Here is a 24183-nt window from a genome sequence, read left to right as displayed (position 1 = left end):
ATAACAGTAGCATACAGTCTCTATTTCCTGCTCAGGTTCTAACTAACAAAAGATCCTGTTCATCTGGTGACACCTGGTGGACACTGTTCAAGAGATACATGATGAAAGAGCTGGTAGGATTCTTAAGCCATATTTAAGTGTCTTTATTTGTAATAAATACGCTCCGCTTAAAACATGCCCCGCCTTATATATAGTGCCTCTAAGTGCAAGAAATAATAATAATATATACTGGACGATACACCTACAAAATGATACATCTTCACTACAATAAAAACAATCAGGTCAAGGTCATACACCAAAAAAGGCAGATCTACATTATGCACAGGTGGCGTTGGTGCAATATGCATGAAATCCTTCAGGTAGTTTCTGACATATGCTCCAGAAACAGAAACCAAAAATATTTGAAGTGCCTCACAATGACCTTGAAAATAAGGTTAAGGTCATGCACCCGAAAAAGCACATCTACATTACGAACAGGCTTAGTGTGCGCAATATGAGTGAAATCCCTCAAGTAGTTTCTGAGATATGCTCCGGAAACCCAAAAATATTTGAAGTGCGTCACTATGACCTTGAAAATGAGGTCAAGGTCATGCACCCCAAAAGGCACATCTATACTATATAGAGATGGCCTGGGTGCAATATGAATGAAATCCCTCAAGTAGTTTCTGAGATATGCTCCGGAAACGAAATGTGGACGTACGTATGGACGGACGGACATACGTACGGACGGACGGACGGACGGACGGACGGACGGACGTGCCCATGCCAATATCCCCCTCCGTGGCTACGGCCGGCGGGGGATAAAAAGGCTGTTCTCAGTCTATGAAATGAAAATAGCCATCCACTTTCATGAAAAATAAATTGTTTTAATTTGCATCATGTTGATTAACAAATGCAGTTCAGTCATCTCCAGCTAATAAATTGAGGCTGTGTACAAAATTGTCGACAAGTAATATCTTAAACTTTTTCCTCCGTTTATGTAGCAGTAAAGGTTGTCAAAACAAAACATGGAAAAACTGCAAAGTAGTTACATTAAACAGTGCATGAAATGAAAAATGAAGGACTAAAATTACAAAAGGAGCTGAATAGACTGAGAATATGGGTTCACTTAATCTCCTTTATTTCAGTGGTTTTGACTAAACTTCAGTCGCATTCTCATTTACGTCTTCAGTGGATGAAGTTTGCTCATTTGTCACAGAGATGGCTGATCATCTATCATCACGAGCTCCATGACACCTGGATAAACTACATCTGCTGAATAAAACGAGACATGGCAGAAAGAAAGCTAGTAAGTAGACTCTGACTTAAAGGTTGCATATTGAGGCCATTTTCAACAAGCCTCAGCTCACAATACTGCAAAAATTATTCCTCTCACCGTGATCGCTGTTTTTACTCTTGTTCTAAATGTGTCTGTAGCTTTAAATACAACCTGTCTGCTTCTGACCTTCAGGAAGAAGACTCTCTCTGTGTCTGTGACCAACAGCATGGAGGAAAACAGTTGACCAACCATAGACGAGAATGACGTGTGAGAAGAGGATGTTCTTATTTATTTTACACAAAAAATATCCCCAAATTCACTGCTCAGTCGTTGTTTTTACCTCATGTGTGCGGTGAGTTTTTCAGACAGTGTTACTGCAATAAAATCAGAGGTTTATCTGTGGAGAGTAGAGGCTAGGAAATGGCTCCGAAATGACCTCCACCTAACATGCTGTGTGTCAGTCACTATTTCGTACTTGTTCTGTTGTCTGACAACAGAAACAGAAAATATATACACAAATGAGAGCAGATTTATTGGGGACTTGGGTGTATTAAAATGCAGTTTATGTGAGCACAGAGAGCAGGAGGAAAGCAAACTGATGTAAAGGCTGTTTAGGTTGTACTGAAGCAGAGTAATGGCAGTGGTATTTTACACGTCCACGTTTTTTTTTTTTTTAAGACATACTAAACACAATAAAGTTATATTTTCACCATATGGGACATTTAAAAGTATTTCACCAGACGTCTTCCAAGGTCAAGAATGAACTTCTCCCTCCTGAGTGTGATGGTATTTTTACAGAAGAAACTGATGAAATGCAATAAATCTGCTCTGTGCATTTCAAAGTATCTGAAATTCTGTAAGTAAAGCAGTTTTTTCAGCTATCACGTGGCTCAGTAGGTTTATGTTATCACATCTTAAAAACAGGCTGCGTCTGAAATCACTGAATATTCACACATATCGTTTAACTTTTTTTTTCTGCATTTTGTTTTCAGTCTGAATTCAAAATGATGATAATTATCTGACTTTTCAACTCACTTACTACTGAAGTGTCTATTAACCCTGTAAGACCCAAATACAGGCAAAAAATGAACAAAAAAATAAACAAAAAACTTCTATATGTAAACCCAGAATAGAAAATAATTATTAAAAAATAAAACTAAAATATACACATATATTAATAACAATAATCATGATAATATATAAACCCAAATATAGAAGAAAATGAGCAAAAAAAATAAAACCAAAAAAATCTAAAAATATATAAATTAAAAAAACAAAATAGATAGATAGATAGATAGATAGATAGATAGATAGATAGATAGATAGATAGATAGATAGATAGATAGATAGATAGATAGATAGATAGATAGATAGATAGATAGATAGATAGATAGATAGTATTGAACATGGAGTGATTTCGGACACAGCCAGAGTTTTTCCGATCAGTCAGTCGTTCATCTAAAATGTTCACTGAGCCTGAGCTCCCTGGTTCTTACTGTCCTGCCATAATTTCTTCCTCTGCTCCAACTCAGTACCAGTAAACGCTGCTGGACCCCAGTTAGTCATGCGCTGAATTCCTTTATCACCTAAAAGACAAAGGGGAGGAATGTTTTTTAGGAAGATATAAACACGTGAACCAGTCCAGAAATACCTGCAGCTGCACGACTATGAATGTATAAAGGAACTGATGTCTACTGAGGAGCAGCCATCAGCTCCACCTACCTGGCTGGATGAGACGCACCAACCCTTCATGTTTTGCCACTTTGTCTTTCCAGGTCTTAGTCTTGGTAGCAGCTCGTTTGAGCTTCCTCGACACCTCCTGTATCTCAGGAAGAAAGACAGAGATGCATTCAGATGTTGAGGAGATGAACAGACAGGTGGATACGTGGAAATTATGGATATTTTTAAACCCTTTTAACATTTGTTTTAACTGCTTAGTTTAAAAGAAACTGGGCAGATTTTATGCATTTTGGTGAACCTCTTGCTTGTTTGTTGCAGACTTTATTGGCTCAGCCTCCTTCGGCATAGTTTGTTGGGTTTTTTGGCATGAGAGGGAAAATGTACAGCTTCAGTCTAACCAGCTGGTGTGACTAGTCTTTAGTGATGTTTAGGATCCTTTGGTCCACACTTACATAACACCTTTCTATCCCATTGGTACTCAAAGTGCTTTATAATGTGTTTCTCATTCACACACATGTATTCACACACCAGTGGCAACAGAGCTGGCTTTCAAGGTGCTTGCAAGGTAGATGCAAGTAAAGGTTTAGGACTCTTCAGCATGTGGACAGGTGGGGGATGAAGAACCGCCCCTCCACATGTTCTGTTCTGCCACCTGAGCCATAGCCGCCCAAAACGTCATGCAACATTGTAGCTGTAATTTTCTCTTATTTGAAAAATCTTGATTTATGAAAAATACCAGATTGTTGCCCATTCTCTTCAGCTCAGAACAGAAAAATGAATAAAACCATTCCCGACGTTCTCGCTAAGTGTAGATTTAAAGCTGTCTGTGAGTGTTTCCTGTAAACCTCCATGTGTGCTCCTGACCTCGTACTGCTCCAGCGCTCCCTGTCTTTCCTTCTCCAGCCGCTCCAGCTGCAGCGTGGCGGCCTGCAGGTCTCTCTCCTTGGCCAGCTGCTCGGCCATCAGCTCCTGCTTCTCCGCCTCGGTCTGACACAGCGCCCTCTGCTGCTGCAGCTGGATCTGCTCCAGCTCGGCCCTCTTGGCTGCCTCCTCCTCTAGCAGCCTGCCAGGAAACGAACAGCAAGGATGCTGAAAAAATGTTTCTGACAGTTTCTTTATTCAGTCAAAATCCCTTTAGAAGAAGAGCACAGAACAAGCGTTGAAAAATGTGTCTGTCAGTTCAAAACAGGCACAGATGATTACACGTACAACAGACTAATTTAGAATAGTAAGTGAACAAATGCAAATTCATACAGGGTAGCAACTGTTTTATGACTGTGTCTTTGAATTTAGATGTTTTAGTGGTAACCAAGCTCGATATTTGTTGAACTACAGAACATCTTAATTACTACTAATTAAGCTCTTTATGGTACAATCACTGAGCTCTCCTTCCTGTGGAGGCTTGATGTTGCTCTTTTACATGTGAGAATTAGTTTCTTTCTGGCACTAAGGTCGATGGAAGTGATTTGAAAGTGAATTTATGTTTTTGTGAATCCAGTTTCATGGTAACTGTGCTTAGAGTTGGCTTTAGGGAATTTTGCAAGTAAAATGAACATCTTCCACTTTCAAGTCCTTGTCAAACGACTGCACTCAGTGTCGTTTAAGTCCATCAGTGGCTTGTAAATCTGTCTGTGTAATGCATGTCACATTAACCAGCAGCAACTGGTTTTCCAATAAAGAGGGGAGCAACCGCAGCGACCGAGACAGAGAAGGCGACCACAAAATGGAGTACGTTGGAAAAAAGGAGGTGGCATCCAGGAAAATGTCCTGACGTTCCAAATGAAAAGGAAACTCGGCATGTAGAGGAAGGATTTAAAGTCTACAAAGAAAGCGATCAATAGCAGCCTAAGTATGTGTTTGTGTAATTACTCTCACTGCCAGAAGGAGGAGACAAAAGTTCCTCACTGCAGGTTTGAGGTATCTTATGTTATTATAATTAATAATCTTTTTTACAGTTTTCTTTTTGTATCTGGTAAAATTTCCAGTAGAAGTGGAAGAGTTCAGCTCACTGCATAACAGAAGACCGACCACATAAGATAATCTAACAGCAGAATAAAACCAGAAAATGAGTCAACAGTTCTCTGGCAACAAGAGTAACTATTAACAGCTCTGAAAAACCACAGATCTGTTCCTCTGGTTTTCATTGTCTCACATATATTATTACAAGTGTTTACTTCATGTATTTATCCACATGCTGCCCAGTGTGTTTGTGTGTTTCTGAGACCTGGCCTGCAGCTTTCGCATGGCCTCCTCATCCTGCTTGGCCTGCTTCTCATCCTCCAAGGCCTCCTCCAGCCGGTGGTACATGTCCTCCAGCTGTCGGACGCGCTGCAGGTACTGCTCCAGCTCATTGGACTTCTGAGCCATCTGCTCCTCCATCTGCTGACGCACCTGAATGACACCAAACACAGTGTTGCACATTCTTACACAACAGGCTCTTTGCAATCATCTACAAATCAACTATAAATCACTACATTGTGACAACTGCTTAATTTTAGCTTCTTCTACACCCCCATATGTGTTGAAGCAATAACGCACTTGAGCAAACAATAAAGTTTTTCTTATCCTACAAAGCCATTATTCTGTGTAGTCATTCAACTAAGAGGATGATTAATATGTTAACTCATCTGACACTCAGACCAAAGATGAGTCAACATCATGGGATATGTTATTTAAAGTAATTTTAGCCTGTTTCCTAAAAGGACCAAACCACAGACGGGTGGTAAAAATGAAAAATGAAATGAAAAGGCAGTCTTAGTTAATCAAATGCATTATTTCTCCTTCTGTACTGATGACGAAGCGGTGTGTCACCACATGATCAGGGCCATGGAGCACAGTCGTTACCATTTTCTCTCTCTCCAGGTCCAGTCTGTAGCGATCCTGCAGGTCTAACTGAGTCTTCTTCCTCCTGAGCTCCTCCAGCGTCGCTTTAGCCGCAGCCTCTTCCATTTTCTGTGAAGCGAATAAGAGGAAAGAGCTGCAACTTGTCTGCTCCACATTAAATAGTGCAGAAATCCACTGACGACAAACAAGACATAGTAGAGAAACTTGGGTTTAGTCAAGGAGGGAATCTGTGGCTACTGTGAAGGAGTTATTTCAACACGTTATTTCTTGGTAAAATAATCAAGAAGCAGCTTTTCTGTTCTGTTTTGTCGTCACTTTAATATGTTTTGCTTTCTAACTCTGTGGTGTATTTTAGAAAAAACAATAAAAAAACATGAAGTTACGCTCCACATAATCAGTAAGTAGGCTTATAGACGTGATCTATTTCTGACAACTGGTAAAACCACCTGGCAGAGTAAAAAGAGAAGTGAGAAATGATCAATCATTTCCTGCAGCTCTAAAAGAGTTGAGTTCATACACCCTTCACTGGCTGCAGGTGTCCCTGACGTGATATATACTGTTGTTTGCGTGGCTTACATACTTTTACTTCTCTTTTCTTTGTGAGAGTTCTGCTGCACTGTTATTCTGAACCAGAATATGTAACAATAAGCAGAACTGGACCACTCAAAATTTTGTTGATGATGACATTTGTCCCTCTTCAGGATCAGTTTGTGCTTCCCAAAGAAAAGAAGATGTCAGAGGATATCAAGAAAATATACAACTGTATTTACAATATTTAGAATATTCCCCCAGTTTGTCATCAGGAGTCAAACAGGAGTGTCCTCGGCCAAGCCAATCAGATATCAAGAAAAAAAACATGTTTGGTTCAACCAATAGATCAATAACTTGTACTGTTTCTAATTTCTTACCTCCACATTAGCCCACTGCAGAGCATCTCTCACAGCAAAAACAAAAACAAGTAAAAGAACAAACACGGTTCCACCGCTTGTGAAACCTCAGAAACACAATCTGTTCTAAATAATGTGTGGATCTGAACAAACTACAGTTCTAAATGTTAGTTTAAGTGTAAGTCTTGTTTATGCTGCTTATTACAGAAACACTTATCTTAAAGTAGAAGATATCTGGACTCAAATCAGCAATCTCCTGATTACTAATTCACTTATCTGACTTCTGGAGTTTCTATCTCCAAAGTTGCCCACTGCTATATAGCAGGCAAGAACCACAAATTCTAAAAAAAATCGTATCCAGCTTGAAGCTAGAACCAGCCCTAACATAAACATCTATCTAGTATAAAGAAGCTCTGTGACGAGAATAAGTGAGGCCTTGACTTAATGATGATCATTTATTGGGCTGTAATTTGTGGTGTTTTTGTAGTGGAATGAATTCTTACAGTTCAGTCACTGCACAAAATTGGATATTTTTGCTACTGATGGACACAAATGGAACACAAAAATCTTTGTAAGGATCAAAATGATGTCTCAGTGGTTGTTTTTAGCAGGCCTGTTTAGGAGGAAAGAGCTCCTATAGCAGATATACAATATTTAATATCATGTCTGAGACTGAAAAGCTCACTGAAGAAAACGTATCTTATCATATCTTATGTTAACATCTGAGTTGGAGTTAAACACAGACCATCTTCATGGCCTCCAGCTCTCTCTGCTTGGTGTCACTGGCTGCCTGGAGCCGCTTCATCCTCTCTGCCAGGTCCTCCTCCTCCATCTGCTGCCTCTGCCGGAGCCCCCGCCGCCTCAGCCGGGCCTCACGGTGAGGAGACGACAGCCCCAACCTCAGCTGCAGGATGCACGACTGAATAGCTGCCGCAAGACGAAGAGAGACAGGAATCACCGACAGTCTAACCGCTGTTGAGTCAGTAACTCAATAATGAGCTTCTTCATAATGAGGAAGTTACAGAGCAGGGGAAAATGACGAGTCAGTACCTTGAATCCATTCCTGCTTCTTCTTTTTATCGGAAGCACTAATCTCGAAGCTTTTGTCAGTGCACTTGATGATAAAAAGACATTTCTTTCCGTCTTTATCTGGCAGAGACTACAGGAGAAAAATATTATCACAGCCTAAGTCATACTGTCAGTTCAAATGTACGTTTAGAAACAAAAAGTAATATTAAATGGTTCGGTCAACACAGCCCAACAGTGTGATTCAATGTTAGAACTCTTATAACTGCACAGCTGGACTGTTTACCTCCACACAGCAGCTTTGGTCCAGTATTATGTCTCCCCTCTTCTCCTCAGCATCCTCACTGACATAGTATGACAACGAGGTGGGTCGAAGGACAAACCAGCGTTCAGTCCAGTTCTTCCTTATGTGGCCCTTTTTCATCATGTAGCCCTTTAAATGGCAGCACGGAGGTCAACAAAGACAGCTGAGTCACATCATAAATCTGTCATCATCAGTGTCATTTATTAAGCAAAACTAATTCAATGATAAGGTTGTAAAAAGATAACAAGATGTGGGATGTATGAGACTGCAAGTGTGACGTGTCCAAACGCCAGCAAGGGTCTAATTGGTCCAAAAGTATCCTCAGCTCGCTGGATTGGAATAATCAGTTGTTATTATTTTTACAAACATGCAATTTTTAGGAAGACGAGTAGGTTTGAAGAAGTCAGAGTCCAATCAAAAAGATCACTGGAGATGTCAAAGTCCATTGCAAAAGAGTTTCCTGTGTTTGAAACAGCAACAGAAATAACCCGAGCTGCTCCCAAGAGAAAACTGAACCTCAGCTTCTGATGCGCCTACATTTATGGAGAACAGTCTCCTTTTCTAAACTTTTAGAGTAATTTCATGTCTTCAGCTGGATTCGCTCATCCCTGTGTAATGTTAATTCAGAGAATAGTACACGTCAGAGTTTTCATCATACATTCAGCACACAAGAGCACATTTCCTTGGACATGAAAGCTCCTTTTATATGAGTTTTAGGTGACATCTCGTCACAATTCTACCAAACACGTATCGACTCCCAGTCAAAATTTTATGACCAGTTGAAAAATTGAAAGAAATTGCATTTTGCACTGTTGGATCTCAATAAGGTTCTAAGTAGAGCTTCAAAATGCAGAAACAAGAAATGGGAGCGAGAAAAAAAAATTAGAGAGCAATTTATTAAAAAGAACAATTAAACTGAAATAGGCTGCTCATCAGCTGATCAAAAGTTTAAGACCACAGCTCAAAAAACAAAGAAAACCCCCTCAAAACAGAAACATAAGTGTGAAAAAATAACTCAGTCATGAGTAGCTCCACCGTTCTTGTTGATCACTTCAAAAATTTGTTTAGGCATGCTTGATGCAAGTGTTTCAGGGAGGCTGGTGGGAACGTTGCTCCAAGTGGTGAAGATGGCTTCATGAAGGGCATCCACTGTCTGCAACTGATGTTCATTTTTGTAGACTTCCCTTGCCATCCATCCCCAAATGTTCTCAGTTTGATTTAGATCTGGGCAACATGCAGGATGGTTCAAAAGAGGGATGTTATTCTCCTGGAAGAAGTCCTTCATCAGGCCAGCGTTGTGAACTACATCAGTAAGGAGCATAATTTGGGTCGAGGATCGTCTCGTCTCTTGACAAATAGCCAATCAGATCCTCCAGCTCAGCGCTGGTGAAACTTTTTTGGGTCTGCCATTTGACTTTTTTGTTCCATTATCCTCAGGATCTTTTAAGAAATTCAAAATTACTGCGTCCAACCTCAGCAGCGATGGCACATTTTGAGAGGCCTTGCTTTTGCAGCTCAACAATCTTACTATATTCAAAGACAGACAGCTGTTTTGCCTTTGACTTCAGGAGGTCATGACAGAGTGAATACCTGACAGGAAATGATGTGGAATCCACATTTTTGTGTAGATTTTGGCTTTTAAAGGCTGTGGTCTTAAAATTTTCATCAGCTGGCAAAAGCACATTTGAGTTTAAAAGCAGTTTTCAACAAATTGCCTGCTTCAATTTTCTTTTCTCTCACCCCCATTTCTTCTTATTGCATTTTGAAGCTCTGCTGAGAGCCTTCTTAAGATCCACCAGTGAAAAAAATGCAATTTCTAAACTGGTTTTAAGATTCTGATCAGGAGTGTATATCCTCAGGTTAGACTTTTGTGACAACCCTCCACCAGTCCACCTGGACAATAGATGGCCCTGTCTTTTCTTTTTCAGATCTGAGGGAGGGTCGTCAGCTGATTGAACCACATCTGGGATCCAGTGGCTCAACAGCACCTTCACTTCCATTCCAGCTCTCTTCCTCTGACAGAAGCTGCTTTCTCCAGGAGCGCCAGCAGCGTAGTTTTTGGCTTCCTGTTTGGGGACTTTAATGTGTAGTTTTGGTTGTTTTTGTGATAGAATAAATCCATTTTAGTCACCACACAGTTGTCTCCCTGTTTTGTTACAGTGTTTGAGCCAAGCTGTAACACTTTGATTTTACTCTACACAGCAGGTGCAGATGTTGACACACAAAACCCTCCAGCTGCGGCCAACAGATCTTAGTCTACACCTTCATTCCAGGTTTTTTTTTTATTTTACAAGAGAACAGTCAGTTCTTGAAGTTGGTGTGTTGGAATTAGGAAAAATTACAAGTGTAAAGATCTGACAATGGTTGCTACATGACTAAATTTGATGCTATATGACTGGCTCAGAGTATCTTGAAATGGGCAGGTCCCGTGGGAGGATCCCAGTATGTGATGGTTAGCACCAACCAAAAGTGGTCCAAGGAAGCACAACTAGTGGACATGCAGCAGAGTCATAGGCAACTGAGGCTCAATAATGCAGGTGGAGGGGGAAGTCTGGTCCATGTAGTCTGACCTAAGAAGAGCTAATGTGGCACAAATTGCTGTAAATCTTCATACATTGCTGTTTGTGCAGCATGGAATGGATGTACAGTCACTTCCTCCAGTTTGTAAAGCATGTTGGTGAGCGCAGTACAACAAATGAGGGCTATTTAAATAAGAAGCACCATTTTCTTTCAACTTAGGGCTTCTTTCTTTATATAATGTCAGCAAGGTGATGGGAGTGGACAGTTCAGAGTGATCTAAGTGGAATAATCAGTCTGAAACTATGGCGTTTGGACAGCAAATATGAAAATCCCACAGTGTATTTCAGATCTACATCCTGTCTGACCTGCTTGAGCACATCCAGTATGAGCTCAGTGAAGACCTCGGTGATGCCCATGGACAGGGTCTGGCGGTCCAAGCCCTTGCTGAAGTGACCCAACCCCACCAGTTCAATCAGCTCCCAGGCAGTCAGGCAGCTCTTCGTGTTCAGCTGCAGCTTGTAGTGTGCAAACCTCTCCTCACTCCATCCACTCCCCATCGCCTCCGTCATCTTCCGCAGAAAGTACTCAATCTAGGGAGACGGACATTGAAAAAAAAACACTCTACTTAGAATATAAAACCATGGTGGAGTGGACCTTTGTCAGGTTATTCACTCTAAGATATATAAAAAAAAATCTTAGAGGAAGCAGCTACAAGAATCTTCCTCACCTCTTCAATGACGATGACTAGTGGGTATTTGTCCTCTGACAGAAAGTTAAAAATGCACCAGACTTTGAAAGCATCTCGATCTGAGATGAGGAGGTGTTGAGAGTGTATGTTTTTCTTGAAACACAGCGTCCAGCACATCCTGTAGAACTCCAGTACATCAAAATCCTCCTGTACCTGTGAACAAAAACGCAGCGGAGTCAAAGTCAAGCTGGCCGGCAGCAGTGATCTGTGTGTGTTTACAAATGCTAAGCAGGAGAACAGCGTTTGTCCCCTTTCAAAAAACTCAAGTCTGCAGGATGTGAGGTACGAACGTGATGCAATTAAATGCCTCATTTTCATTCAAGTCAGGACCTCCGAGAGAAAGGGAAGAAAACAGCCTTCAAGTACAAAGAGAGAAACCCAAACAGCTCATGAGAGTTAGTTTGAAGAAAACTTCAACAGATGTGTTTGCTGTGCATTACACTGAGCTCCCTAAGCTGCAGAGCAAAGAAACAAGAATCCACTAAACTGCTAATTATTATAAAATCATTGCACAAACAGAAGACCAAAAAACCCAGATTGTTGCTCCAGGCACAACAGGGAAGTGCATGCAACCATTTCCTCTAATACAGAGCAAAGCAGGTCATGATTAGTCATCTTAATCCACGTCATGCAGTCTTCTAGTGGATGTTTGTGGGTTTTTACTATTTTTATTGTTTGTGTAACTGACTGGCTTTTTCAGATTTTCAAGCTAAGTCTTACAAAAAGCTTGTGGGAACTGTTCCTGGCAAAGTGTGACGTTCAGTGTAATTAAAAAACTGTCAGAAACTGCTGACACCCGGCATCATCAAATATCTTGTCACATTTGTCATCTTGTTTACTTATTCTTTGATGATTTCAAGTTATGTACGCAAAGTTTTCTTTCAAGTTTGACTTCTTTTGTTAAAAGAAATAAAAGCTACAGTGACTGAGAAAAAAGTCCCTTTTTTGTGCAATTGCTGATGTTCACAGAGAAACTGTATTTTCATTGTCACTGAGGAAGGAGAGAAGAGCAAGAACAATGTCAACAGATGTCTTTGAGTTAAAAAGAAAATGTTTCAAGGCAGCAGGAGAACTTAAACTTAAGTTCTTACAGTTACAGAGTGATTTATTTCTTTTTTATGAGAGTTTAAAAATGGTAAATATATCACAGCCAGTGGCAGCCTTATGTCCGTAGTCTGCATCTGGTGAGTCAGACTAATGAACACTAAATATCTGACTCAATGGAAAAGCGGAATTTCAGACAATAGCAATTCACCATTCTGTCATCAGTGACATTTAAAGATACTGATTTTTCATATCTATAAAAAGCAAACACTGCATTGCAGGATTGTTGACAGAAAAGTAGCGTATAATCCATGCACCCAACTACACAGTGGATCACACTCAAATAGGACAATATACTATACTTATGTGGGTCAATATATAATTGAGGGACTTCTGAAGTCCATGGGCTATGTCTTGCATACATTTTCATTAAAAGTAAAAAATATAATTGTTTTTTATGTTCATTATGATCAATTCTTTACAAATTCCATAATGATTTATTATGGAAACAATCACTTATTGATGAAAAATGACTGGATATCACTAAAATGTCAACTAAATAACCGTCCCAATCTAATAACAGCCACCTTCTATCTAATTAGCTAAACAATAATAAAATGAGCTTATTCAAAAATAGTTTTGATTGTGTTCTTTTTATTAAGTTGAGATAATCATGAGAGACATTTCTTTTTTGGCAATACATTAAATTTTATATGGAAAATAACAAATTGTATCTGTGTCTGAGAAATCCTTTTCAACTGATTACAAAAACACCTCTCAAGGAAGTGTGTTAATTCCAGATCACATGACCTGCTCCACGTGATGTCATTTCCTCCCGAAGAAAAGACTGGCAAGACTCCAATTCTTTCTGAATTATTTAATATAAAGTAGTGTGTGAGTCAAGTGTGGATTTATCACATTTCAACATGTTTACTACAATATCTTTATAAATAAATTTCAATTTCGATTTTACTCAATTGTATATGTGATATTAAGAAGAATCTGTAAAAATGTCATGTGGTATTTGGTTATAAGCAGCCATGCTGATTTTAGGCCTGAAAACAGCAAAAATGTCAACTTTGATACCTATCAACTATGTTACAAAAAGTCCCGCAGGTATATATTGACTGGTGTTTTTCTCAATTTGCTCCTTTTGTTTCTGTCTGGCATGAGAGATTATGTAAAATACAGCTAGGTATTTGTCAGCTCGTCTGCATGTTTAATCATGTTTCCTTGATACTGTACTAACCCATTATTACGCTATATTTAGTGTGAGCTAAATTTGCTGCTCATACTGTTATCACAGTTTCACGGTTGCTTACTGTAAAGACCAGACCAACTTCTCGTTTCATCCTCTAATGGAACTCTGATCTAATCGCTGCTTGTGAACAAAGCAGAGCATTAGTAGTAAAAATAAAGATTACACAGTTTTAAACTCTGTGCCCCCACCTTGTCAAGAATAAACCTGTTGAGATAAGGCATGTAGCCCTGGTTGGACAGAGGCCCTTTATCATCGTCTTTGAAATGCTCTTCAAGTGCCACAGGATCGTGAGGGATCTTCATCACCGTGCACAGGTTGTGAGACAGCACCTAAAAAACCACAACAAATGAATTAGAAACCACCGTAACATGAGTGCTGCACATAAGAGGAAAGACGATAGGTTAACTAAAGACACATTCCTGCAAAATAGTAAGTTAAAGCTGAAGCTCAACTTCAGTGTCACACATTTCTGCTACATATGCAAATCAGTGTTTGGCATTACTGGCCAAGCATTACCTCAGGTTGCTCCCATGGGTTAGTTCAGCTGTAATACTGTAGAATGACAACCGTAAACGTTTCATTTAATCTGTACAGTTACATCAGCGAGGACTAGATTCAAACAAACCTCCTCTTCAACAGTTTACAGACGAACAGTGATGTCACGGCGATATGAATAAATCTCCCAAAAATAGGGAGTTTTACAGTTTTCCTGGCCACTCCACAGTGCCGAGGGAGCATATGTGAGAGATGAAAAACCCTGCAGGAGCCTTGAAGTCAGACTGTGTCTTTGTCAGGCTGGGCACATAGACATGAGAGCCAGCAGGCAAACAAACCGAGGCTCAGGCTGTCATACAGCAAAACACCACCTCTCAGGCCTGGGTTTCAGTAGCACAGTCGAAAACTACTTCTTTCACCAATTAGACCTTAATTAGACATGCTTCAACTCCTGTATTTGTTAAATATCTGCAATACATAATAAAATACAAGGTAATGACAAACAAAATGACATGTTTATGACATTTATGCTAATATAATGCCTTATAATGGTACAAATCCATTATGTGCTGTCGATGCCAGATGCAAGAATATTAAATTATCTCTTCAGAAGCATGACATTTTTAACAAAAAAACGGCAAAACAACATAATTTGAAGTACTGGATTATTAGTGAGAGATTATTGTTTAAGCAGCCTTTAAATCAATGTGTTTGAGGTGAAGCTAAACAGGGAGCTGCTTTAAATAACTTACATGATTATTATGTATTTTTTATATATGTATCTAATAACTGCAGTAAATAAGAGAAGTGCGTGCCTTTTAAAATATCACCTAAATGTCAAATTACTCAAAACGGAACCAGTCTTCAGTAACTACAATATTTTTAAGTCAAAAAGCAAAGTATTTCCTCTAATGAACAATGCAAAACTTTGGAAAGACTATATTCCAAATACGGGACCCATAGTGTAGTTAAAACTCAAGGTAAAGAAGTGAATACACCTTTGCATACTGACATAAAAAATGTATTAAACCTGTCATTTCCAGGTAGCTCAACTGCATGAGCATTGATATAAAATGATATCAGAACTTTCTCAGTTTGCACCTATTGTCTGGGTTTGTCAGCATGTCCACGTTATGGCTCCATACAAGCAAGAACTGCCAGACAAATTTTGAAAATCTGATAAAGAGACTTCCAAAAGATGGAAAAGAACACAGGCAGATCAGTGACCAACTAAAAACCAATGGAATACAGTTGTAATAGTAATCAGGAGGTACACAGTAAACTGTAATACCACGAATCAGAGCTGCAGTGGTCATTCCCCTAAAATGATGATGCATAATCTTGCATAATCTTCAGACTCAGCAAAGAGGATATTAATAGAAATGGGAGTTTCTCTGACAGCCCATACAGTTTGAAGAACAGAGCATAAAATCAACCTCTGCAGATTGCATCCAACAGCAAAACCCTTGCTTGCTCTGTGGCACACGATTAAAACATTAAACTTTTCTAACGATCATGAAAAAAGCTTAATTTCTTGTGTCAGACATTTGGGTCCGATTGGGTCTAGCATGTCTGGTGTGTACCACAGTTATCAAAGTGAGTTCATAATCCTGAAAGTGAAGCAGAGAAGTGGGAGTGTTACGACATGGGTCTGAATCAGTTACAAAATGAACTAGAAAAGCTCTCAGAGGGTGCAGTACTCCGCCAAGGCTGCTTAGTTCACGAAAATGTCATAGTTTAGAAAGACAAAACTATGACTTTGTGTCACACATGTTGGACGACATACTAAACTATGACGTTTTTGTCGTATTTTCGACGACATACTAAACTATGACGTTTTTGTCGTATTTTCGACGACATATTAAACTATGACGTTTTTATGACATTTTGAATGACAAACAAAACTATGATGTTTTTATGACATTTTTGTACGACGTACAACAATGTGTTTTTTTGGTCATATTTTGGACGAGATACTAAACTATGACATTTTAGCGACATTTTTGATGAGATACTAAACTATGACGTTTTAATGACATTTTCGACGACATAATAAATTATGGCTTTTTTCAACATTTTGGACGACATACTAAACTATGATGTTTTCATGCCATTCTGAACGACATATTAAACAATGACTTTTTTCACATTTTGGACGACATACAAAATGATGACCGTTTTTTGCATATTTTGGATGACATAGTAAACTGTGACATTTTTGTGCCATTTTCGACGACATACTAAACTATGACCTTTTTTTCAACATTTTGTACGACATACTATACGATGACATTTTAGTCATATTTTGGATGACATACTAAATTATAACATTTTAATGACATTTTGGATGGCATACTAAACTATGACTTTTTTTCAACATTTTGGACGACATAATAAACTATGACGTTTTAATGACATTTGGACGACATACTAAACTATGACTTTTTTTCAACATTTTGGACGACATAATAAACTATGACGTTTTAATGACATTTTGGATGGCATACTAAACTATGACTTTTTTTCAACATTTTGGACAACATACTAAACTATGACGTTTTAATGACATTTTGGACGACATACTAAACTATGACATTTTTTCAACATTTTGGACGACATAATAAACTATGACGTTTTAATGACATTTTGGACGACATACTAAACTATGACTTTTTTTCAACATTTTGGACGACATAATAAACTATGACGTTTTAATGACATTTTGGACGACATACTAAACTATGACTATTTTTAACATTTTGGACGACGTACTAAACTATGACGTTTTAATGACATACTAAACTAGAAAAGCACTCAGAGATGGCAGACCTCTGCCAAGGATAGAGAGGAAAACAGGAAACCCATGCAGTAAAGAATCATGAGGTGGAATCGAACCTACGTCTCTGACGTCTATGACGTTTTAATGACATTTTGGATGACATACTAAACTAGAAAAGCACTCAGAGAGGGCAGACCTCTGCCAAGGATAAAGAGGAAAACAGGAAACCTATGCAGTAAAGAATCATGAGGTGGAATTGAACCTGCATCTCTGACACAGTTCCACTTACAAAGCACCTTCTTAACCAGTTGAGCTATCTGGACACCTTGCTCCAATTTGTTGGGCGACATACATACCTATGATGTTTTTGTCATATTTGGACCACATACTAAAAAAACATAGTAAAAAAACAGAATCCAGGATCATTTCCGGATTGCCACCAAAATTAAATCAGCTCTTCCTCTTACCATAGTCTACATCACCTCAAAATTTCATCTGAATCTGCCCAGGCGTTTTTGAGTTATCTTGCTAACAGACGGACACACAAACGCCGGGTGTCACATAACCTCCTTGGCGGAGGTAACTATGACGTTTTAATGACATTTTGGACGACATACTAAACTATGACGTTTTGTGCCATTTTTGACGACATACTAAACTATGAGGGTTTTTCAACATTTTTGACGACATACTAAAACATGACGTTTTTTCAACATTTTTGACGACATACTAAAACATGACGTTTTTTCAACATTTTTGACGACATACTAAACCATGACATTTTTTGTGACATTTTGGACGACATAGTAAACGATGACATTTTGGTCATATTGTTGGATGACATACTAAACTATGACGTTTTAATGACATTTTGGACGACATACTAAACTATGACTTTTTTTTAAACATTTTGGACGACATACTAAACTATGATGTTTTAATGACATTTTGGATGACATACTAAACTAGAAAAGCACTCAGAGAGGGCAGACCTCTGCCAAGGATAAAGAGGAAAACAGGAAACCCATGCAGTAAAGAATCATGAGGTGGAATTGAACCTGCATCTCTGACACAGTTCCGCTTACAAATCACCTTCTTAACCAGTTGAGCTATCTGGACACCTTGCTCCAATTTGTTGGGCGACATACATACCTATGATGTTTTTGTCATATTTTGGACCACATACTAAAAAAACATAGTAAAAAAACAGAATCCAGGATCATTTCCGGATTGCCACCAAAATTAAATCAGCTCTTCCTTTTACCATAGTCTACATCACCTCAAAATTTCATCTGAATCTGTCTAGGCATTTTTGAGTTATCTTGCTAACAGACGAACACACAAACTCCGGGTGTCACATAACCTCCTTGGTGGAGGTAACTATGATGTTTTAATGACATTTTGGATTAGCCTAGCTTAGCTAGACTGTATTCCCGTTATAAGGGATATACGGGAATACGGTCTAGCCCTCCTCCATTGACACATTTTGACAGGTTTTCAAGCTCCGAGCAGATCAGACCGAACCAATCAGAGCACCAGAGGCGGAAGTTAACGATGTGACCGCAACAGAGCGAGGTTTCTCTCGTGCGCTTTCCTCTGTTTTGCACGGGCTGAATTTTCCTTAAAACCTCAACAAGAAGCAGCTCTTAAAGCTTTTCTTTTTTTAAAAGGATGTATTTTTAATTCCGGCAGGCTGTACGATAGAATGCGTAATGCTGCCCTCCACTGTTGAAAGGGAGAGCTTAGATTTTCCTCAGGACCCCTGTATGGCGAAGGAAGCTGTTAAAACTACAAAACATCATGGCGGAAAGGCAATTGTTAGGTTGCTTAGTGATTGCGTCACACATGTGTTACGCTGATTGGCTCTCTCCAGTTCAAGCTGTGATCGGTAGTCCCGCCTCTGGGCTACATTTGGTTCAATGGAGCAGTTCCAGACTGACTTTATGTGTATTTGTAATACACAATATAAAGGCTGTCTGGTCCCCAGGCAAATTTTGGATGACATACTAAACTATGACGTTTTTGTGCCATTTTGACGACATACCAAACTATGAGGGTTTTTCAACATTTTTGACGACATACTAAACCATGACGTTTTTTAACATTTTTGACAACATACTAAACCATGACGTTTTTTCAACATTTTTGACAACATACTAAACCATGACGTTTTTTCAACATTTTTGACAACATACTAAACCATGACATTTTCTGTGACATTTTGGACGACATAGTAAACGATGACATTTTGGTCATATTTGGATGACATACTAAACTATGACTTTTTTGTGCCATTTTGAACGACATACTAAACTACAACTTTTTTTTAATAGAATTTTTTTGGTGTTTTCTAGGCTTTATTTGACAGAGGAGACAGGAAATTGGGAAGACATGCAGCAAAGGGCCACAAGTGTGAATCGAAACCAGGCCGCTGCGTCAGAGACCAGTCCCTATGCATGGTTCACCAGCTTAACCAACTGAGCTACACAGGCGCCTGCTAACTGTGAGATACTAAACTCTGACGTTTTCATGCCATTTTGAACGACGTACTAAACAATGACCTTTTTTTCACATTTTGAACGACATACGAAATGATGACCGTTTTTTTCATATTTTGGATGACATACTAAACTGTGATATTTTTGTGCCATTTTTGACGACATACTGAACTATGATGTTTTTTTCAACATTTTAGACAGCATACTAAAACATGATGTTTTCTGTGACATCTTGAACGACATACTAAACGATGACATTTTGGTCATATTTTGGATGACATAATAAATTATAACATTTTAATGACATTTTGGACGTCATACTAAACTATGATGTTTTTTGCCATTTTGGACGACATACTAAATTATGACATTTTAATGACATTTTGGACAACATACTAAACAATGACTCTGTCACATTTTTGACGACATATGAAATGATGACCGTTTTTTCATATTTTGGATGACATAATAAATTATGACATTTATGTGCCATTTTTGACGACATACTAAACTATGACATTTTAATGACATTTTGGACGACATACTATAAACTATGACGTTTTGTGCCATTTTGGACGACATACTAAACTATGACTTTTTGATGACATTTTGGACGACATACTAAACTATGACGTTTTTGTGCCATTTTGGACAACATACTAAACAATGACTTTTTTCACATTTTGGACAACATACTATGACGTTTTAATGACATTTCGGACGACGTACTAAACAATGACTCTTTGTCACATTTTGGACGACATACGAAATGATGACCGTTTTTTTCTTATTTTGGATGACATACTAAATTATGACATTTTTGTGCCATTTTTGACGACATACCAAACTATGATATTTATTCAACATTTTGGACGACATACTAAACTATGACGTTTATTGTGACATTTTGGACGACATACAAAATTACAACATTTTAATGACATTTTGGGCGACATACTAAACTATGACTTTTTGATGACATTTTGGACGACATACTAAACTATGACGTTTTAGTGACATTTCGATGATATGTTAAACTATGACATTTTAGTGATATTTTCGACGACATACTAAACTATGACTTTTTTCACATTTTAAATGACAAGCTAAACTATGACGTTTTTGTGACATTTTGGAAGACATGCTAAATTATGACATTTTAGTGACATTTCCGACGAATAACTAAACTATGACATTTTTTCACATTTTGGACGACATAATAAACTGGCGTATTTTTAATGTTGCGGGCTTTTATTGTCTCACCATTCCAGTGGCACAGGAAGTGTTTATCTAAGACGCGCTTTCTTGACATGAGGAAGACGCTGCCAAAGAGTCAGAAAATTAAGGTAAAGATGAAAGAAAGCAGTTCTACACTGTTGCTGTCCAGGAAAGGACGTGTCTAAACTTAGAAGTACCTAGCTGGAATGGGGACAAGCTCTTACGATGTTTCCTGAAGAAAGGAGTGAAGGACAGAAAGGTGACTCTGTGTTCAAAATAAGGCTGACGGCTGAATGTAAATAAAGGCTTTGTGAAACATCAGGAGCTTCAACATTGTCTGGCTGGGGTTTGCTACATTGCGTGACCTAAACATGTAGCGGGCAGCAGGAATTGGCGGGACTCAGAAACACATTTGTTCCTTGTTTAATTTTCAACTGATAAATCATGGTCAATTTGTAGTAGGACTGCAATCGTGATGTCAGCAGGTAACTGACACAGTGTTCACTTGTTGTCATGGTTACAGTCACTCCGTGTCAGCAGGTATATCTGGCAAAATCAAAAAATGGGAAATCCTTAACAAAGCCATGGATCTAGACTATAAGCCGCATCACTGTGAAAATTATTGAGGTGGTCTTTGTGTCATTTTCTGACTTCCTTGAAAATTTCATCCAAATCTGTTAGTCCGTTTTTGAGCAATGTTTCACACGGACAGACAGACAGATTCACAGACAAATGCACACCGATCTTCACATAACTCCACCATTCCTTGGCGGAGTTATGACATTTATAGACAATGAAGGCTGTGAATTCTAAAAATACCAGCTAATTAGGTGACTCCCATTCTTTAGGAATAAAAGAGATACTGCAGCATGATAAGGATCCAAAGAACTCTGAGACCTGACCAGGTATGTCACCAGACTTGAATCATAAAAACAGTTGGTGTATTTTAAAGAGAACCTATGAGTTAAAAACAAAATCATATTTCAATAGTTGCATAACATCTCTCCAGAAATGTCTGCAACAATGATGTCCTCGATACTGAGGACTGACTGTCATCAAAAACAAATCTAGACATAAAACAAAAGACTTAAATCTCAGTAATGACAGGTGTTCTGACTATTTTGCATTAGCGGATTCAGTATTCTAATACAGTAAGTCTAAGCTGTTAGTTTTTTATTTAAGGTGGCACAATTTGAATCACTTGATACTGAAGTGATATTTCCCATGTGTGCTGTCCAATGCAAGACTAATCTAGGTAATGCATTTACTTTACACTACTAAGTTCTACAGTAAAGTCGACTGTTTATCACGAGAAAAGAGCGCATAAATATCCAACAAGTGGCACCAGGATGTGGTGAATTAGGTCTTAGAGTAACGGTAACTACACGGTTAGTGTTCGTCCTGCGGTGGGTGTCAACTTGTGAAGCGAAAGAACAGAAGTGAAACGCACCTTTAACTGGGATTGGAAACTTTTCCACGATGATCCAGGTCCAGGGCTGTGAATGCATGCCAGACGGATTTCAAAAGCTCCTCTCGATGCCACATTTTGTCCCTGAGCCGCCACCAAAGGGAGGTCAGTCTGTCTATCAGTCAGTCTGTCTGTGTATCTGTGCGTCTGTCTGCTGTTTGTCGGTGCGATTTGAAACTATCCGCCTCTCGGAAGTTGGAGGCGCAGAAGGAGAAGTGTGATGATGGCGCCACATGACGATCAACAGCTAACTTCAGCCAGAACCTCCAGTAGTGGATGCAAAAGCCGCAATCAAGTAAACAGTCCTAGCAAACAACAACATTCAAAGAATGTTTCCTGAGTGTTACTTTATTTTTTGCACCGTTATTTATTTTTTAAATAAAAAACACTCAGCTAACTTTCCCTTTAAGTTATTTAATAAATGCTTCAGACCTCAGGGAACGTTCTGGAAATGCTCCCTTAACCCTGTAAGACCCAAACAAAGAAAAAAAATGAGCAAAAATAATTATATGAGTAATAAAAATAATGTATGTAACATATAAAAAAATCTGTAAAACCCAATTATAGGAAAAAGGAGCAAAAGATGATTTTATATACTGTATATATATACTGTGTGTAATATATATATATATAGTATATTATATATATACTATATATATATATTATTATATATATATACCCATATATATACACAAAAACATATTAGAAAAAATAGAACCTGACTTTGGATATTTGCAACAATGGGTCTTGTTCATCAAAATATGCTGAGGTTAACTGATTACTCTAAATTGCCCATAGCTGTGAATGTAGCATGATTGTTTGTCTGTATATGTAGCCCTGTGACAGACTGGCGACCTGTCCAGGGTGTCCCTGCCTTCGCCCGAGTCAGCTGGGATAGGCTCCAGCACCCCCCGCGACCCTAGTGAGGATAAAGTGGAGTATAAGAGGATGGATGGTCTTGTTCATTTTCTGAATAGTTCACAGAACACTTGGGAAACCATCAGGGAATGTCCCCTTAAAATTCTCAATGAATTCTTTCCTAAGCAGCCTCAGGGGCCTTCTTACCCGTCACATTTTACCTCACTATGGGCTCATCTCCACTGCAGAATGATTTTTTTCACCCTTTATGGAACCAGCACAACCATGATTAGACGTAGAGGAAACTCAAAAATCCTCTGTGCAGCACAACAATTACAATGCCATAAATCATAAAAAGACAGAGATGTAATTAATTCTTTTTTCAAAACTTGAGAAAATGAAACTTGGAATAAACACATACATTCTTCTAAGTGTCCTCCAGGCGTTGCAATAGTAGGGGAAAAAACACTGATCGTATACTATAGATATTTTACTGCTATCATTTTAAATTGGTTGACATAAACGTGCCCTATCTGCTCTGTGCAAACACAGCCTGCAATCAGCTGAAAAGTCCCTGCATTTTTGCCACTTAACTGTTGGTCACAGCTGAGTACGAATGCCTTCGCAAATGTGGCCAAGGAGTGCAGAAATGTTTAGTTTTATATAGAATCCGGTCAGAGCAAAGTATTTATTTTTGACAATTTTTTAAAAAATAAGCCATACAAATAATGTTGATGAAATATCACAATCCTGTCCACGATGGACCAACACATCACAGATGAGTAGCTCAGGGAAAGTTACCAATTCTGCCAGTTTCCTCTGGTTTTACAGTTTCTGTCTGATTCATGTGTAATTTTGATTATTTTTTAATAGAAAATATGCCCTTAAAACCTGTAAAGCATAAAGCATCATCTGCAGGTGGTTTACTTCTTCAACGTGTGCAGTTTCTGTTCTACACGATTGGCTGGATGTTTTACCACTATGCCTGTTACAAAGCAGATGATTGACTTTTGCGAAGGAGCAGCAGATGTGTCAGACTACCAACATCTTTGACAAAACAGAATCCTCTTTATAATGCTCTGGTTGTAAGCTAGTAACTGAGATCCTGCACTCATTAGGAAATGCTGAATGTGGTAACATTAAGGGAGAAGTAGGGTTATGTTCTCATAGACTCTTTACAATTAGACCATTTTTTCCACCAGAAGAGTCGCCCCCTACTGGCTAACAGACAGAATGCAGTTAATGCAGGTGTATATAGCACTGTGGACAACAATTTTAAAAACAGTGACTCAATT

The 24183-nt window shown here is 38.6% G+C and overlaps 1 protein-coding gene across 3 annotated transcripts; it reads right to left on the bottom strand.

Annotated features, from left to right (window-relative positions):
- Positions 1-845: 845 nt before the first annotated feature.
- Positions 846-22268, bottom strand: swap70a (switching B cell complex subunit SWAP70a). Of its 3 annotated transcripts, XM_051940320.1 has the most exons (13): positions 22020-22113; positions 21452-21459; positions 13761-13901; positions 11247-11420; positions 10885-11109; positions 7982-8128; positions 7720-7828; positions 7415-7596; positions 5783-5890; positions 5163-5329; positions 3803-4001; positions 2981-3077; positions 846-2844 (listed from the first exon to the last, which is right to left on the bottom strand). In XM_051940320.1, exons 1-13 carry the CDS (start codon positions 22105-22107, stop codon positions 2726-2728), a joined length of 1764 nt encoding a protein of 587 aa, XP_051796280.1. In that variant the 5' UTR covers positions 22108-22113; the 3' UTR covers positions 846-2725. The 3 variants fall into 3 exon arrangements, with proteins under 3 accessions (XP_051796280.1, XP_022058229.2, XP_022058230.2); XM_022202537.2 differs by lacking the exon at positions 21452-21459 and having other exon boundaries at positions 22013-22268; XM_022202538.2 differs by lacking the exons at positions 21452-21459; positions 22020-22113 and adding an exon at positions 14089-14302.
- Positions 22269-24183: the final 1915 nt, after the last annotated feature.

This window comes from Acanthochromis polyacanthus, chromosome 2 (genome assembly GCF_021347895.1).
Source record: "Acanthochromis polyacanthus isolate Apoly-LR-REF ecotype Palm Island chromosome 2, KAUST_Apoly_ChrSc, whole genome shotgun sequence".
Lineage (NCBI taxonomy): Eukaryota > Metazoa > Chordata > Actinopteri > Pomacentridae > Acanthochromis > Acanthochromis polyacanthus.
Note: the sequence above shows the minus strand (reverse complement) of the source record. Positions and strands in the feature narration are given on the sequence as shown.